Consider the following 18,777-nt stretch of genomic DNA (forward strand, 5'->3'; position numbering starts at 1 on the left):
ATCTATCTATTTTTAAGCAACATTGGGGGAAATTCTGTATAACCGATAAGACTAAAGAAGTGCAGATTAATATTTTTCACAATTTATATCCAACTATTTATACCTCTACAAAATTTTTGATATTGAAATAGCCATTAAAGAACTAATTTTGTTGTGTTGAGGGGAGTGAATCTCTAACAGCCAAAATATAAGACCTCTTCAAAGGACTTAAAAAAACTTGCCATCCTCCTTCGTGAGAGCACATAACTCCTGCTTCACATCAGTCCCCCCCCCACTAGTGACGCTTTTTCATCTTCATATGATCAACAGCACGTTATGAATGTGACGCTTCATTGTGCTGAATCACTGTCAAAAGGGAAAGATGCAATAGTTCACCACTAGAGAGCACTGCCAGCTTATTTTAAATGAGTGGACCAAGCGAAGCAGTTTTCCCAAACTTTGTCCTATACCTTCATGTTTTGCACCTTTTGTACTGAAAACACCTCTGTCATTACTGCTCCTTTCCTCTCTGTCAGACATTTTCTTTGTTATAAAAATACTTTAAACATTGATATACCTCTCCATTTATATAAGACACTGTTTTTTCTCATCAATGTTGTAAATACTGTTATTTTGATGAAGTGCTCAGCTACACGCGACATCTATTGCACTGCCGTCCACCCTAGGAGAGGGATCCTCTAAGAATAGAGTTTTTCCTTACTCTTACTGAGGGTTAAAGGCAGAGTATGTCACAACTTGTTAAGTCCCATGAGACAATCTGTGATTATGGGCTATACAAATCAAATTTGAAATTTGAATGTGATTTGAAAGGTGACTACACATTTGAGGCTGGGACACCCCTGAGACCTGTGTGTGTGTGTACTTGTACTTATGTATTTGTGAGGACCATTTTGAGCATAGACCTTACAGACATTTTCGGAAAGTGAGGACATTTTAGCCGGTCCTCACTTTTCAAAGGCTTGTTTGAGGGTTAAGACTTGGTTTTAGGTTTAGGGTTAAAATTAGGTTAGGGTTAAGGTTAGACATTTAGTTGTGATGTTTAAGGTTAGGGTAAGGGGCTATGGAATGCATCATGCCTATAAGTGTCCTCACAAATATAGAGTGACGTGTGTGTGTGTGTGCTCTTGTACAGCTATCTTTGTGAGGACCAGTTTGAGTCTACAACCGACGGAGTGAGGACATTTTGGCCGGTCCTCACTTTGTGACCCCCCTTTAATGGACTGTTTGGGGGTTAAGACTTCGTTTAAGGGTTAGGTTAAGAATTAGGTTTAGGTCAGGTTAAGGGTTAGGGTTAGGGTTAGGCATTTAGTTTGGATAGTAAGGGTTAGGGTAAGGTCCTCACTGAGATAGCTGTACAAACATTTGTGCGTGTGTGTGTGTGTGTGTGTGTGTGTGTTTATGACCATAAGAAGAGATCAAAAACCTTCATGTTGGAGAAAATATCTGGTGATAATGCTTACATCAGTTTTGCCTCTGTAGGTCAGAGTCTCTGCTGAATTACTGTTTCCATTTGAATCCACCTCACTGCCAGTCTGATGTGAATGGGAAGGAGAGAATAATGAAAGGTAAGGTGATGAGATTGAAAATGCTGATCAGGCAGACTCCATTTCTCGAATCAAAGGATTATCTAATCTGATTATACCTACCGACACAAACACACATGAAAGAAACGAACCGGAAGCCAGACGCTGCACATCGTAATCCACAGAAAATACCAGGAAAGGGTTTGACAATTAATTAACACACAGACACAGTAAATACAAGAGATAGGTGAGTGTGTTTGTGTTTACTCATTTTTGTTGCCTATTTAGGACCTTTTCCAGCACGAACACTGACCTTGTCAGGACCAGTAGATCTCATGGGAAACCACAGCGCCAATGAGCAAATACTCATTAAGTCTGGAGGTAAGATGTAAGTTGTGGTTAGGTTAAGGTTAGAGTTAAGATTTTGGTCTGTCCTAATAAGGATAGCTGCTCAAACCTTTCACTTCCACCCGTTAACCATTATGTGAAAATAGTAACATTAAAATTGGCTCCAATCCCTTCCTTTAAATCTTCAATCTTTAAATAACAAAGCTGAGCTGCCATCGGCTTCGTATTAGAACATTATCTGAACCTAACGGAATTCTCATCTTGATTTCCTTCTTCTACGTGTTCACATGTGGTCTATATGTTGTCCTCCTTGTTACTGGGAGTGTGCCTGTGCAGAGCCCTGATGACTGGGACGACTCTGGTGTTTATGGAGGAATTCCTTCTGATCTCGCACCTATTGAATGTCAAGTCTTTATGACCTCTTGGAACTCAGTTTGTAAACACAAATACTGGCGTTACAAAAGGACGTGAAAACGGCACAAGGAGAGGAAGGAAGGAGCCACATATTTGAAGCATCTGCTGCATTTTCATCTCTGCAAACACTGTCATTGATGCACCTTGATGGTTGAAGCTATGAGGTGTTCAGTGTCTGTCCGAGTTCATGCTACTGGAGAGGAATAAAACATTAATGCAGAAATAAAGTGTGTTAATCTGTGAAGGGCATTCATACTTTTACATTGCCTTGCATTTACATTGCATTGCATTTACATGTGTTCAAAGACATTGCACCAATTCTGTCCACATTTGAGGTGTGTGCGTGTGTTGTGGTGTGTGTGTGTGTGTGTGTGTGTGTGTGTGTGTGTGTGTGTTTGTGTGTGTGTGTGTGTGTGTGTGTGTGACCTTGTGGCTGTGTGGGAGTCAAAAAGAGGACGAAGAAGATGAGTTGAGGAGATGGACAGATTGTTTGCCTGTGTGTGTGTGTGTGTACTCATACAGATATCTCTGTGAGGACCATTTGGATCCTACAACCTACCGAGTGAGGACATTCACTTTTAACGAGCTGTTTGAGGGTTAAGAATTGATTTTAGGGTAAGGGTTCTACTTAGGTTCAGGTCAGGATTAGGCATTTAGTTTTGATGATTAAGGTTAGGGTAGGGGGCTAAAGAATACATAATGCCAATGAGTGTCCTCACTAATATAGATGTACAAACGTGTGTGTGTGTGTGCGTGCGTGCATCAGGGGGTGGGTGCATTGGTCCGTGTCAGACAGCAAAGAGTGCCGCAGTTATCTAGGAATCTGAGCCAAAGCAACCTCACTAACAGAGAGGAGCAGGAGAAAGAGGAGGACGAGCAGTGAGGAGGAAAGGAAAGCAATAGAAAGAAGACAGCAATAGAAAGATCTGGACAAAAAGAAGAGGACACACTTTCCACCTGAAGAGGCACTTACTGAGATTTAAAGAAAAGCAGAGAATCAACAACAACAAAAGGACAAACAGCTTGGAGAGAGGCGGCAGGACCACTGCTCCAGAGATTAAAACAAAGTTTGGGAAAAGCCTCCATTTTCCCATGATTCCTTTTGGTTCTCTTGGTATGCTATCACTGTATGTGGGCACCCTGCTGTCCTTAGATGCATCCCCGGCCTGCACACAACCCTCCCTGCAGGGACAGTCTGGTGGCTGCACCCATGCCACCTGGGATGGGGGCAGGAGTGGGCAGTGGGGCCTGTGAGGGTCAGACTGGGGACAGCAGGCTGTCGCATGGGGGTTTCACATCCAGCCATCTCAGACGCTCCAACGGCGGTCGGAGCACAGGCACGAGTCCCCCCAGGTTCAGCCTAAGGTAAGTGGCATCAAACCTTGGGAGGTCCGGTTATGCACTTTTTCTCAATTATAGAATATTTTTCAAAGTGACAAGAAAAGTGAGATGATGCAATTTTCAATCAGATGTTTCTCAGTCACCTAAGAGTGACATGGGTCCTAATAGACAAGACGAGGCAGAGAGAGCAGAGCTGACCCTCTGCTCTGTTCATTCATGTGTGCAACAACGACTTAGCGGCGGACTATCAGGCACAGGCCAGCAGGTCCTCACTCGAGGGACAGGCGGCACACTAAACTTGGCACCAACTAACAGCCATGGAGCAATGACAGTCAGCAATGACAGTCACTGAAGGGATAAAATTAGGTCTGCTTTAAAAATGTCCTCATCATATGGTTGTGCTGAGCTCATGCAGCAACAGGTGCGGGAGGGACACGATCACAATGGCTGATGAAAGTGTAAAGAGACGGATTAGGAGTGACACAGAACAGGTCGCTCAGCTGTAAGCCTCTGACATGTCAATGATGCACAACCATGCAAATGCACAGTTGAACCTCTCTGTAACTTTTTCACTCAACATTTATAGATATAACATTTCACTGAAGAATAAGGAGGAATAGACAATATTTAACCCTCCGGACGTTGTCTTTGCAGACTGGAGTTGTCAAAGAGCGTCTCGTTCAGCTGCAGCGCTGCATGCACTCTCTCCAGGAAACAGGAGGAGCCTGGAGCCACGGGGGCCAGGAGAGCAACTCTCTGGGAGCCATTCTGGCTCTAATGGCAGCTGTGCTGACAGAGTGTGACCTCCACTGTCACAGCCAGGCCCTTGGGGTGATGGCCAAACGACTAGGTGAGTAGTACACATTTATAATCCCCACCTCTGCACACACACACACACACACTCACACACAAATGCCAGCATGCTCACTCCCCCACACATAGTAAACAGAACCTCAATGAGGCCTGCTAAGTGTCGGTCATAGGTGAGTGCATAGGAATTTAACTGCACAGAGAGGGATGAGAAAAACTCACAATGTGAAAAAAGCTTTAAAGAGTTATCAAACAAACAGGGAGCTCGCTGCACAGTAAATAAAGACAAAGCATTTGTTTTCTGAGCCTGACGACAGCGTGATGTGTCTCACTGAACAACCTGATCTCTCTCTGGGCTCACAGAAAGTGCAGCAGTGGGGAGAGAGGGGGAGAAAGATCTGCTGCTGTTCCTGAAGAGCATCACACAACACCCACCGACAGGTATGGGCTGGAGGTGTGGTCACATGATCCAGTTAATGTGGATGAATAAGTTGGGATAGAAAATGTCCTGTGTGTGTTTCTCAGTTTCCCCTTTGGAGAGGTTACATCCTCAGGACTGTGCAGAGATTTACAGGAATCGGCATCAAAGACAATGGAATCTACACCATTCAGCCTGACCTGCACAGCCGGCACTGGAGGTATTTCAGATACACTCATAAACACACACACAGCCCCCCCACCCACCACATACACACATATACTGCTCTGCTTCTTTTAGAGATGTCTAAGCCATCTGTGGATCAGCAAAATCTAGGCTTTATAATATCAAAGTCTTTGTTATGGCTCAGGCTAAATGTGACATGGAGACGGCGGGCGGTGGTTGGACGGTGATCCAGAATCGGCAGGACGGTTCGCTGAAACTCAACAGGGACATGGCAGGCAATACCGCGAGGGCTTTGGGAGTCCGCAGGGAGAGCACTGGCTGGGGAACGCAGCGCTGACCGCACTCACCTCCGTCGGCCAACACCAGCTCCGGATTGAGCTGGAGGACTGGCACCATCAGAGACGCCATGCCACCTACAACAATTTCAAAGTGGCCTCAGAGGCACAGAGGTGACGCACACTGCACCAACACACACTTATAGACAGATGGAAGGAATTAACTCAAAGCCATGAAATTGTGTCTTTATATCTTAAACATTGCTGAAGAACTAAATCAGTAAAACTATGAGTCCAGGAAGTTGTTTCTTATTTTATAATTTTTATAGATAAATATATATATATATTGACAAAGCGTCTCCACTTCCACCCATTATAAATAAAAAATAAAGCCAAACTATCCCAGATACGGGTGCTGCCATCTTGCACTTTTGACTTTTAAGTCTGCACAGTCGTGACCATGGTGCGGAGCTGCGGTAACAAAGGTCCTGCCGACATATGCACTCCACTAATCATTCTCAGCTGTCAATCACAATGTTTCAACCCATTTTTAATGCATCAAAAAACTTACTAAACCAAACTTACTGGAAACATGAACAGTTGGACATTAATCAGGGAACTATATAAAATGACAGAAACCGTCTTTGAGATAAATTCATTTTACGTGTACACAGAGTTTTTTGTTTGGTCCATGTACCATTCACTAACACAGAGGAGGCAGGACTTATGACCTGCACTGCAGCCAGCCACCAGGGGGGCAACAGTGACGTTTGGGCTTCACTTTTGGAGCAGTCATGTTGTCATGTTGTAAGGTTTAAGTTTGACTGTGTTTGTCAATAACCACAAAAATACTAAAACTGCTTTAACTTTAGAGAAAATATGATGTTCTTGCAGTATCAAATAAAAACATTTGTTTTCACCACATTAGTAGTAAAACAACGCAGCTTCATAGTAAAAATTGAATCTTTTACTGTATTGCAAAATCAAAACTTGCTAAACCAAACCTTTTTCACACCCTGACACCTAATTGAATGTGATATTATACCACTAGAGTAGGTTGTGTATAGGTTAAGTATGTCTTTGTCCACTTGGTTCCACAGTACACTCATGAAGACAAATGTGTCATGGGTTACTTTTTTCCATCCAGGGTATCGTCTGACAGCTCGTGAATACTCTGGAGATGCAGGCAACGCCTTGAGTTACAGCAAACGCTACAACCACGACGGCAGATCCTTCAGCACCGCTGACCGGGATCATGACCGCTACGCAGCAGGAAACTGTGGTCAGTACTACGGCACAGGCTGGTGGTTCGATGCCTGCCTGGCGGCCAACCTGAATGGTCGGTACTACCGTGGGCGCTACAGTGGGGTGACCAACGGTATCTACTGGGGGACGTGGTACATCCTGACAGACGGACGGACTGGAGAACGCTACTCCTTCAAGAGGGTGGAGATGAAAACGAGACCTAAGAACTTTGTGGGGAGGTCCTAAATCTAACATGACTCAACTGAAAATAAGTGGCACAACCGACTGTAATGATCATGTCACTCACAGTTGAGGAACAGATGTGAGATATAGAGTTACAGTGTGGACATCACTGTGTTTAGAGCAGTTTTTGTGTCGCTTATGAAATCTATGCAGACGGCAGCTAATAGATTCAAGAAAAATATACAAAAGATAATGTTTAAACAATATTTCATATTCACTAGCAGACTGTTTGAGGCTAAACCCCACATTACATTATACTTCTGTTAATTATGGGGCTACTCCATAGACTGTACATAAAGATGGACGTTATGACTGCTCCCCCAAAGTGAAGCCAAAGTGTCTCAATCGCCACCTGGTGGTTGGCTGCAGTAGAGGTCATAAGACCTCTACTGCAGCCAGGTGGTGGGGTTTATACCCCACCACCATCGACCAAACTAAAAAGACAAACAAATTTTTCTCAAAGATGTTTTCTGTCATTTTAGGTAGTTCTTATCACACTGATGATTGTTAAAGTGCTAGAGTTATTTAATGATATAAAAACGGGGGCGGGTGAAACCTTATGATTGACAGCTGAGACTCACTCACGATTGATTGGTGGGACCTCGACCTCCAGTCCCTGATCGCTACTGCTCCACATGTGCAAGATGGCAGCGTTTGTATCTGGGATATTTTGGAAATATATTTCTGGACAGCGGGAGGAAGTGGAGACATGTCGTCCATCTTTTAGAACAGTCTGTGATAACACCATGTCAGAGAAACAAAGAAATATATATTGAAATAACTGTAGCTGTTACTGTTGTTGTTCTACATTTACAGATTCTTTATTGCACGTTAAAAAATAACCGTGTGACTCAATCAGTGGGATGCCCAGTGAGGCCCGTATATACATACAGATGTTGTTTACATATAGAGGATGAATTTATTGCAAAGCTGCACATGCACATACAGCACAATAAAGAAAATAAACATATTTATGTAAATGCATGGATTTATGGAATGTGTTTATGCCACCACCTGCCAAGTCAATGTATTTTAGTCGTATTACTTCCTGAAGTCAAGAGGTCATTGTGATGCTGCAGAGGGAGACTGACAGGGGGGTGATATACTGATCCCTCACTGTGTAATTCATGCAACAGACAGAACCAAACCCAGAGCTCATGGTTTGACAGTCAACAGAGAGAAGTCCAGTTTTGGAGAAACCACTTATCTCACCCCACCACTTTCCCAGGAGCTGAGACACACTGATGCTGAGACACACTGATGCTGAGACACACTGATGCTCAGACACACTGATGCTGAGACACACTGATGCTGACCCCTGCGAGGTTCATCCTATTTTCATTGACTCCAAGTACCCACCCTCCGTCCACTACTATCAAGTCAGACACACACAGACAGAAACACACACACAGCCTCCCCTGCTTTTTCACATTGGCGTCCTGCGGGCAGCTCCCTCTGGCTGCGCTTCACAAAGGCTTTCGGGGAGTTTAGTGTTGGTGTGTGAGTGCTGAGTTTGGCTCGTGCAGAAGTGGTGTGTGTGTGTGTGTGTGTGTGTGTGTGTGTGTGTGTGTGTGTGTGTGTGTGTGTGTGTGTGTGTGTAAAACGGCTGCACCTATTTTAGCAGTGTACATCATAAGCTGTCAGTCGCTCCAACAAGCAGTGTTTCTAATATTAACCAGTGGCCTAAACACACAGACACACACACAGTGAACAGACTCTCGAGCAGCTACAGTATTTCACATACACCACTTATACACACACTATGACATGCCTGCATTCACGTGCATGCGCATACACACACACACACACACACACACACACACACACACACACACACACACACACACACACACAATCACACAGGAGACTGAAGGGCTTCTCTCAGCACATAGAGGTGCATGATTTGCTTGACTTCATTAAAACAATTTGAGAATAAAATGGCTGTTTGATGGTGCCGCCTTAATTATTGTTATGCAACCACAATCTCCTTTTACCCTTTTCCCTGTTCACACACACACACACACAGAACCAAAAGTAATCAAGATCAGTCACCCATATATGCTATTATACATATCAGCTTTCCCTTTTGATTTTGAATGTGTGTCCTTGTGTGTGTTTTGTTGTATTACTGGGGAAACAACACAAGGTTAAAAGGTGAAAGGCTCCATATTCTGCCCCCTGGTGGCTACTGATCCTATTGGAGAGGCTGAGTATGAAGCTTCGAGTCAGCTGAAGGTATCTGTTTTTAGTTTTCTTACCAGTTGTCTTCAGCTGACATAAACCTGAAGATAACTTTAATTTAGATCCTGGCAAAGGTCCTGTTGGTCCAAATAAAGGTTTTGTCTTTGAGAGATACTGAAGTGAGTTGTATAATCAACCTTTCAAATGCCTAAAAGAAGATTTTCACCTTATGTTATCACTGATATAGAAAAATAAATCACTTTTAACTCTGTTCCTGCCTCTTCCTTTATTTTCACTGATTCTCTAATTCATTCTCTTTCATTCACGCCCTCATTATCACATTATCTTCCAGAATGTTCTTCAAACTCTGAACTGTTGTCTCTTTAAATATCAATTAGTCGTCGTGTCCTCTTCTTCTCTCCTCTCCTCCTCCTCCTCACTGCTTCCATCAGTCTTGTTGACAAGGGAGGAACAGAGGCTCAGGGTTGTGTCACCACAGTATCCTGGCACAGTGTCTGGAGCGGGTGATAGTGGTGCTGCTGCAGGGTGTGAGGGGTACCGGTAGCCGCTGCTGCCCCAGGGCCGGAAGCACCAGCCTGGCCAGCGGTTAGCTGTGCACATCCCTCCTCGGAGCACAGGGAGGGCTCCTCGGAGGGAGGTTCCTCTGTGCCCTCTGTCATTTATTTCTGCGTGCCACAGGATTGAAAACATAAGCCTACATATGTCTGCGTTATAAAACTGTGTTGATCCGCAGACAGACATTAACATGCCAGCAACCGCTTCACCCTCAGAGACACACATGAAATATGTCTTATCTGGTTCAAAAGGTTATGATAATCACAGAAACACAGTTCTTACAGATTCACACAGTTCACAGAAGTTCATACCTCCAACAAGGCCCTTTATGAAACCACAATTTAATTAAATATGTCTGATTCTTTTGTCATCAAAATAAATTCTTTGAGAAATCCAGGAACATGTTGAATAACGCCTTATCTCACAATAATGAACTGATCCAGATCTGCACCGACATTTAATGGCTTCTTCCCTGAACTGTATTTCATCCTTCCACCAAGTTTTAGGATAATCTGTCCATATGTGTATGTATGAACAGGTCTCCAAATGGCAACTGAAACCAAGTTTTCAAATAATCTACTCTGGCATTATCCATCCATCTTTTTTAAATTATGATTAGCTACACTGCTCAATTAATCAGTCTGAGTCTGGGTATATAGGGACAGTATCATGTGTAGATGCAGAGTATAGGTATAAGTTCCGGATTTAGCTGCAAAACAAACTGAACCTGTGTAAAACAAATTAGGTAAAGTGCAGGATTTTATTTAGCTGCACTAGTCTGCTGCTCAAAGCTTCTTGGAACAAATAAAACTGTGGCCAAGAGATTTATCTGATTAACAGCAGGGGGCAATGTTGTTTAGCAAAGAGGAAACTTTTCCTTGCTGGCTCTTCCTTCCCCATGAGAAACTTTGATTCAGTCTCAAACAAAAAAGTCCAGTAAAAAAAGGTATAGAAATGACCGAACAATAGATATTGTGTTCTATGTGAAAATAAACATTCCGAGACAATAAATGGGTCAAACACAGAGTTTAAACCTGCTGTGTTGATGATGTCATACGTCTGTGTAATAAAGCCTCTATGTTTCAGTACAATGTGATTTCTGTTGGTGGCTGTGATGTCTAACACTGATATGTGCACTTTCTTTCAAACCGTTTCACGGAGCCACTGAAAACATGACGGGTTTAAATACTTGATGTCAAATCAATAAACCTAAAACAAAAAGACAATGGATTGCAGTGTGTCTCTTTCCACACTAGGGGCATAACTGTTGAGGTTAGAGGTCAAAGAGCAGAAACCGTCTACAGTGAGAACAGTTTGAGAAATTTTAAATACTGTGTTTATAATAAAATAAAGTCTTAAAGTGGGATTTTAACAAACAACATGTGAGGCTCAACAGTGGTGTGTCAGCAGAAGAAAGTGATTTGATCATGTGACAGTGTGAAAAATGCGAGAGGACGTGATGAACTCAGCGGCTTGCAGTGGAAAGAACCTTTCATTCATTAGTCTGCTCTAATGGTGATAAGGCCGTGCACTGGGGGACTGTCAGGGGTGAGGAAGGCCCAGGGGGAGGAAGCAGGAGCGGGTGATGGTTTTAGAGGTGTGCGAGTATAACGGGCCGTTGGAGGCTCCCCCTGCCTGACCGCAGGGCCACTGAGAGACAGCATACGCCTGCTCTTAATACTGGTCATGCAGAAAAGCAGAGCAGAGGCAGCGTTCCGTTTGAAACCGGAATTCACCAAGAACAAGTGTATCCTGATGTGGTGAGGAGCTGGGGGGAGGAGGGGAGGGAGGACACAGAGGCCATGTGGCAGGCCTCGATCCATCTCTCATCATTTATAAACCTGCACAAGATGGCGGAGGTTTCACAGGGAGGGGGGAGGAGGCACCCGCGGCTGTGCTGTGTGTGACCCTGAATGAATTTGTTCTCATTCTATTGAATCTATAGAATCTATTACAGCTGATATTCTCCTTTGTCAGCTCCTATACGGGTTACATAAAGTTAGAAATCAAATCAGACTGCACACTTTGACTGAGCAGCAACATTACCGGCGTGACCCTGAATGACCTCTCACATCCGAGGTGAGGACGGTGAAGAGAAGGCCCAGTGAAACGACTACAGGCTCAGGACTGTGTTCACTGCAGCCACAACATTTCTCTGCAAAAGCTGAAGCCTTCAATATGATAAAGAACTAAAGATTAAAGGTTTGTAACCCAGAATTTCCATCTATTTTTGTAAATTCATAACATATCAAATGCATTAGTTTAAATGAAAGTATATTTTTTATATTTTTTAACAATATGTGCATCAAGTCTATATTTTCTAACGATGTCATTTATTACCTCAGCCAAGGAGGTCATCATCACCCAAAGAAGAACCCATTGCTTTCGGACTAGCTCTGGATAAACAGGTGGATCGGCACATTCTTTGGGGCGAGATTGGACATGGGGTGTGTGGCCTCTGAGCGCCCTTCTAGCTCCTTTCATAATCACATAGGTGTTGTGGTTCTGTTAAAAGTACAACAATGTCTGATTAGCTGTGGAGAAAACATACAGGGAACATACAAACTCCACCCAGAAAGAACCAGGATTCGAATTGGGAACTGTCCTGCATCTTGTAACGGTGCTGCCCCCAGTGAAAATGATGTGGCTGCGTTTCTGACTGTAGCTTTGTGTCTCTTTGTAGCAGTTTTGTGTCTTTCTGTAGTGTGGTCATTTTGTGTGTCTTTGTAGTTGTAATTGTTTCAGTTGCATTTCTTTGTGGTGGTTTTGTTTCTGTTTTTTCTTCGGCATTTTCTGTTTCTTTGTCGTTGTTTGATTGACTTTACAATGAGGTGAGTCACATCAGAGTCTCTGCTGTTGACTGTTTCCGTTCTAATCCACCACGCTGTCAGTCTGATAGCGATAGGAAAGGAATATCTCAAATAAAAAGAATTATCTAAACTGATAATACCCACCTACATATGAAAGAAACCAGCCGGAGGCCAGAAGCAGCTCATAGTAATCCACAGAAAATACCAGGAGATGTTTTGACAATTAATGAACACACAGACACAGTAAATACATTATGAAACATGAGGAGAGAAGTGTGGGTTTTTCATGCATGTGAGGGTGGAGTACAGAGGATGTGGTAAAGCAGCCTAATGGTCAGCTGTGTTTCTCTTCTTCTCTGTCTTGCACCTGCAGAGAGTTGTGGTAGAGCGACAAAACAGACACACACCCAATTCCTCTATGAATGGGATGCTGTTTTGTGTGTGTGTGTGTGTGTGTGTGTGTGTGTGTGTGTGTGTGTGTGTGTGTGTGTGTGTGTGTGTGTGTGTGTGTGTGTGTGTGTGTGTGTGTGTGTGTGTGTGTGTGTGTGTGTGTGTGTGTGTGTGTGTGTGTGTGTGTGTGTGTGTGTGTGTGTGTGTGTGTGTGTGTGTGGCAGGATCAGCCTACGTAAAGCAGCAGTCAGGGTATTCAAACATTCACAGTCACTGAGGATCAGACACAGATTGAGCAGAGAGACACACAAAAACATGACACAAAATGTGCACACACCTAGGTACACACTCTAACATACAGAACACTAGGAAGCACACAGATTTTGTATTATAAACTCTTTGCAATCTGAGGTGTGAATGTGTCTGGAGGTCGGGGTCATCGCTGTCACTCAGTTGACACACGGATGAAACTTCCTGACTGACAGACAGAAACACTGAGATAAATAAGAGACATTATCCATCTCAGCTCATTTTTTTTTACTTTAAATAAGCTTGGGGCCATCCAGCGATGAATGTCAGTCAGTCAGTCCAACACTTTTATCCACACCAAAATGTCTGAACAACTATTGAAATTCATGTCATGAAATTCAGTGCAGACCTGCACACACACTTGCACACACAGGAACTGGAACTTCAAGCAAAGACTAAATAAAAGCAGTTTGTGGTGGCGGTGTTTGAAATTCTGAAACTCCCTGGACAGCTCCAGTGTCACAGAGTTTGATGGACAGGTTGTCAGTGACAACATGTAAACTTTCACTTCCTGCTGCTCTCCAGACAGGAAGTCAGATAATGAACCTTTGACCTCTAATGGCTGAAAAGGCCTTGTCCAGACGATACACTGTGAAAGTAGAGATCAAGTCAACTTCAGGGAGATGTGTGTAAACCACCTGTAACAGGAAGGTGATGCACCAGAGCAGAAACAATGTGTGTGTACTGTATAATTTGACCTTTCATAATAAAAGTCATATATTTAAAATCTTACTTTAGTAGAAGTACAAAGTATTAGCATCAAACATTACAGAGGAAATGAAGGACATATTATGTGGAAGGGCACGTTTCAGAGGAATATATGTTTTATTATTTATTTGAAATTAAAATTATTCATGAATTGATGTACGATCTAATGATGCAATTGGTGAATCAATAAGATCTTATCCTGTGTTATTTTAACAAATAATAATACATCATAATTAGATTTATATTATATTGTGTATTGATTTGAATGTGAATCTAAAATTTTCAAATGAATGTCATGGAGTAAAAGTTAAACATTTGCCTGTAAATAGTGATTCAGACTTATTAAGGAGCAGAAAAACTTTAGTCTTGTGAAGTACACGTCTCACATTAGAGCCAAAGCAGGTTGTTGATTTACAGTTGCATGAATCAAACATGATTTAAACAGTGGATTAACATACTTGAAAAGGGGATGAAGAAGAACGAAGAGACCAGCTCTCCTCCACCAGGTGTCGCTGTCCGTCTGTTTATTCCAACATCCAGCGACGTCTCTCGCTTCCCCTTCAGTGGTCCTAAATGGAGCAAAAGGTAAAATAAAGACCTGATTGTGGTAGTTTAAATTAAATAACATTAGATGAAAAGGGGAAATTAAAGATTAAAATTTAAATTAAATGAAACAGAAATTGAAGAATACATTTGAATTGCATTTTGAATTTTTGAGAATAGTTTAAAAAATAGATTAAATCACATTTAAATAAAATTGTTTGAATTGAGATAAATCAAGACTTATATTAAACTGAATAAAAAGTGTAGATTAGTTTAATTTAAATAAAATTAAAGTTAATTCAAATGAAAAAATATTTTAAAATAATTAAATCAAATGAAAATTTAATTAGATTAAAGGTTTTGTTTGAATATTATATAATCTACAATAAAAAAAATGCTTTTTATGAGTTCATTATTGTTGGATTTAAAAAAAAAACACTGATGTGATGAGCATCAATAGAGAATCCAACTAACAAGCAGGTCTCAGTGACTGACGAGCACTCAGCTCTAACTTCTGTGTAACTTAAGTGCTTTGTGAATTTGCCTTGAAGTGAAAACATGAGTCTTAAAGTTACTGAAGGGCTGACAAGTGTCTCCTAAATCAAGCAGTAAGAGGCTACACTTGACCTTATAGGATATTTTTTGAATGAGGCCGCTGACAATCCCTGACTCTCTAAAATGATTTGAAATGCACTGCGGCCTGAGGTACTGTACATCCCTACATGTGCTACTGATGTGACTCTGTATCATCTTATCTTTGTTTTTGTGTCTTGAGTCAAGAGAAAGCAATATTTGGGTCATGGCGGACAAAAGAGATGATATGATTTTAGATGGATAATACAAACACAGCGAAAGACTCAGCAGAGGAGATAACACCAGAGGAAATCAATGTTGAAGTCGAACACAGAGGTCCACATGAGAATATTAAAGGCGATGCAGGGACGTCTGTTGTCTGCTGTGGGGAGGTTTGCATCTATCAAAGCATCGTGTCAGCAAAGGTCATCACACTGGTTTTAATAGATAATGTGAAAAAATGGGAAATGCTCTGTCAGTGTAGGAGGAAGGTGGATGAGGAGGAGGAGGAGGAGAAGGAGGAGGAGCACTCCTTGCTGGCTTGACTTTATGTTTGACCTTTTCGGAGAAGGAGAACTAATCCTTGAATATAATAGACTGTAAGATATGGAAAATGACTGCGCTGTTATCTGTGTTACCCTGGAGACCATCAGCAGCACCGAGGGCTGCTGCAGCTGCCAAGTTATTAAGAATCCAGTTTGTATATATTGGAAAAATACCTTTTCTGCCATTACTGGTCACTCCCCCCCCCCCCCCCCCCCCCCCCACACACACACACACACACACACACACACACACACACACGCGCGCACACACACACACACACACACACTCTTGCATGACACTTTAAAAACGATTCTCCTCTGTTCTCTGTGCCTATACTTGGAAAAGGTTTTATTTTATACTATATTCTATACGAGACATGGAACTACAGCTTTTGAGATGAAAAGGTGATGTTTTTCTTAGAGAACTGTATATTTTATCTTATTTGTAATTGTTACTTTTCAATCTTTGTGTTTGGACAAACCAAAATGGAATAAATGTAAAACAGATTTCTTGATTTAACTCTTCAAAATTGGGTTTATAGGTGTTTGAGTGAAATTATGAAATAGTTATATAAGCTATATAGCTCTAACTACTATGCTGATGTTCATATGAATATGGTACACTAAGCCTATATAGCATGTGACTCATAACAACACGTATAGGACTAATCAAATTACCTCCAGTGCTCTCAAGCAGAACTATCCAAGATTGTAATTACATTTTTTTAGGATTCAAATCAAGATAATAACATTTTATAAGAAAACAAAATCCAACACCTTGGGTTTCATTTCTCCAGTAAATCTAAGCAGGCCTGTGTGGAACCAGTTCGTGTCGCATCTGTACACGTGGCTCATTTCAGGCTAAATGTGCAGCAGATGAAAACAGATATATATTCACATCTATCTCTGTTTCCCTGCGTGAAGCGGCTGAGTCTGTTTAACTCTTATCCAGTCAAATCCTACATGAAAGAAATAAGATCCCAACAAAGAACCGGAACCTCAGATGGCTCCTTCAGATAACCTCAAAAAATCAGGGAGAAAAAAGGGCGAGTGTGCATAATGCTGCCTAAATACACAGAATAAAGACTTCGCACATGCAGAACATTAAACTTGTAAATAATAGCCAACACCACGCTACCCCTCCATCCTCCACCTCCACATATCTATCCATCAATCTATCAATCATTCTCACTGATCTGCTCCCAGCACATGATGCATTCCCCGCATTAGATGCGTGTGTTGTGCGGGGTTTGAAAAGGCGGCGATTATCTGGTGGAGGGAGATAAGAAATGGCATTTATTCCGCGGCACTTTGGAGCCTATTTCCCCGGGCCGATCAGCCCCATTCTCCGCGACACCTCCAGCAGCTCGCTGATAACGATTAGGCTATTTATTATCTTCACAAAGAACAAAGATTAGCCAGCACCGGTGAGAAATTACCCCGCGATGGGTTATAATCAGTGGGAGCCGAGGATCCTGCATTGGATTCCTCCCTCTCCCTCTTTAAAGCTGCGACTGAACACACAAGCACCAGTGTGACGTGCTCTTATAGTGCAGAAAATAATTATGTTTTTATACAACAGGGTCACGCGATATAAATAAATAGAGAGAAAACAAAAGATCAAAAAATAAAGATCAGAGAAATAATACTATAAATAATAAATAAATAAATAATAGGCTACTTGTAAATAAATTAAAATAACACGTGTAAATAAATTACAGATAATACTTATACAAACAAAATTACCCCCCAAAACAAATTATTATTATTATTGTTCTTCTTCTTCTTATTATCATCATCATCATGGGGCTTTTGATAATAAACTAATAATAATAAACTAAAGGCTATAATAATAAACTAGAGGATGAATGCAATTATTATGATTATTATTCAAGGTTTTTTTATTAAACTAACAATAATACATTTTATTAGCGTATTGCCTTTTGTCATTTTTTACATGGCTATATTACTACTATACTATTACTAGTATACTACAACTATATTATTACTTAGTGACATTCAGTTTTCATTCATCTTTATTGTTGGAGCCTCTTCTTTTTCACTGGTGCTCCTTATATATAATGAGATTCTTAGAGGTGCGACCTCTCTTTCTCCAGGGCTCCAGTGAGAGAAAGAGCAGCAGACTATAAAAAAGGAATAGAAAAAGAAGGAGGGGAAAAAAGCGGATTGAATTAATGTCAAATCCTAAAATGGAAGTGGATGTTCTTCGACGATAAGGTTTTATCGCCACGCCAGATCAAAAGGGCTCACACTCAAAGCATGTGTATTTCCACATTATCATGCTGATGAGCTCTAATACTGCAACACTTGTCCCCCCGGTGCGATCTGCTCTCTGCACCACTGTACCCTGGATTTCCTCCTCATGCAGGGACACGAGAGGTTTAATAATCACACTCAGCTCTTTATGGTACAGCCTTAATCAAACTGGCCCAGACTTATCTACACTGATGTATGCATGAGTCATATGTAAAGTTACTGTTATCTAAAATCATTTTAGTGGTGCTAAATGTTACAGCAACAACAACAAATAAAAATACAAAAAAGAGATTTTTAAATCAAAGATAGATTTGCAAGATAGATAGATAGATAGATAGATAGATAGATAGATAGATAGATAGATAGATAGATAGATAGATAGATAGATAGATAGATAGATAGATAGATAGATAGATAGATTGAGATAATCATACTAATTGCAAATGGGTTTCTTGGTCTGAATTGAATGTGCACAGAACAGCAGGTGCAGGAATTTGTGGTTTTAAATCCTAGTTTTTCGGTTTAAATGAGATCACATTAAGTGTGTCTCATAATTAGTGGTCCCATTGTAATTGGTTAGATAGTAGAAATCATTGTGGACCATATAAATGCTAATATGTGAAATAGCATTCTTTTGGAAATTAATAACCTTTATTTTCAGATGGCTCGATGCAAGTGACCAAAATTCAGAGAGATGAAAAATCACACAAATCCAGACTAAATTCACATCTCTGGATCTGTTGCATCCAAACTCCAACTAAAAAGTTCCACACAAACCCCAAACACATGATGTTCTTATAAAATTCATTCATAGAGAAAAATAGAACAGAGTTTCTTCATGGAAACACTGTTTTAGTTGAATAATTAACTTAATTATGAGCAAATAAAACTTGTTGGTGGGTCTGATTCTTCAAAAAAAAAAGAAGAAGTAAATTCTCTAATCTAATCTAATCTAATCTGTGCAGTTAATCCACTTTGCCAGTCGCGTGTCGTGCAGTGATAGTGGACCTGCTCTTGGAAATCACAGTCGCTCTGGATGATGTACTTGATGTATTATTAATG

At 41.3% G+C, this 18,777-nt stretch overlaps 1 protein-coding gene across 1 annotated transcript; it reads left to right on the forward strand.

Moving 5' to 3' along the window:
- The first annotated feature begins 3,438 nt into the window (after window positions 1–3,438).
- Window positions 3,439–7,803, forward strand: si:ch211-157b11.8 (ficolin-1). The gene is made up of 6 exons (XM_034584929.1): window positions 3,439–3,650; window positions 3,864–3,957; window positions 4,281–4,476; window positions 4,800–4,877; window positions 5,237–5,489; window positions 6,464–7,803. Exons 1-6 carry the CDS (start codon window positions 3,439–3,441, stop codon window positions 6,804–6,806), a joined length of 1,176 nt encoding a protein of 391 aa, XP_034440820.1. The 3' UTR covers window positions 6,807–7,803.
- Window positions 7,804–18,777: the final 10,974 nt, after the last annotated feature.

The sequence above is a fragment of the Hippoglossus hippoglossus genome, chromosome 5 (genome assembly GCF_009819705.1).
Source record: "Hippoglossus hippoglossus isolate fHipHip1 chromosome 5, fHipHip1.pri, whole genome shotgun sequence".
NCBI lineage: Eukaryota > Metazoa > Chordata > Actinopteri > Pleuronectiformes > Pleuronectidae > Hippoglossus > Hippoglossus hippoglossus.

Coding starts and splice junctions, on each gene's coding strand:
- si:ch211-157b11.8 (XM_034584929.1), top strand. CDS start 3,439: ATGCATCCCCGGCCTGCACACAACCCTCCCTGCAGGGACAGTCTGGTG. Junction 3,958..4,280: donor ACAGCCATGGAGCAATGACA/GTCAGCAATGAC, acceptor TTGTCTTTGCAG/ACTGGAGTTGTCAAAGAGCG. Junction 5,490..6,463: donor GTGGCCTCAGAGGCACAGAG/GTGACGCACACT, acceptor TTTCCATCCAGG/GTATCGTCTGACAGCTCGTG.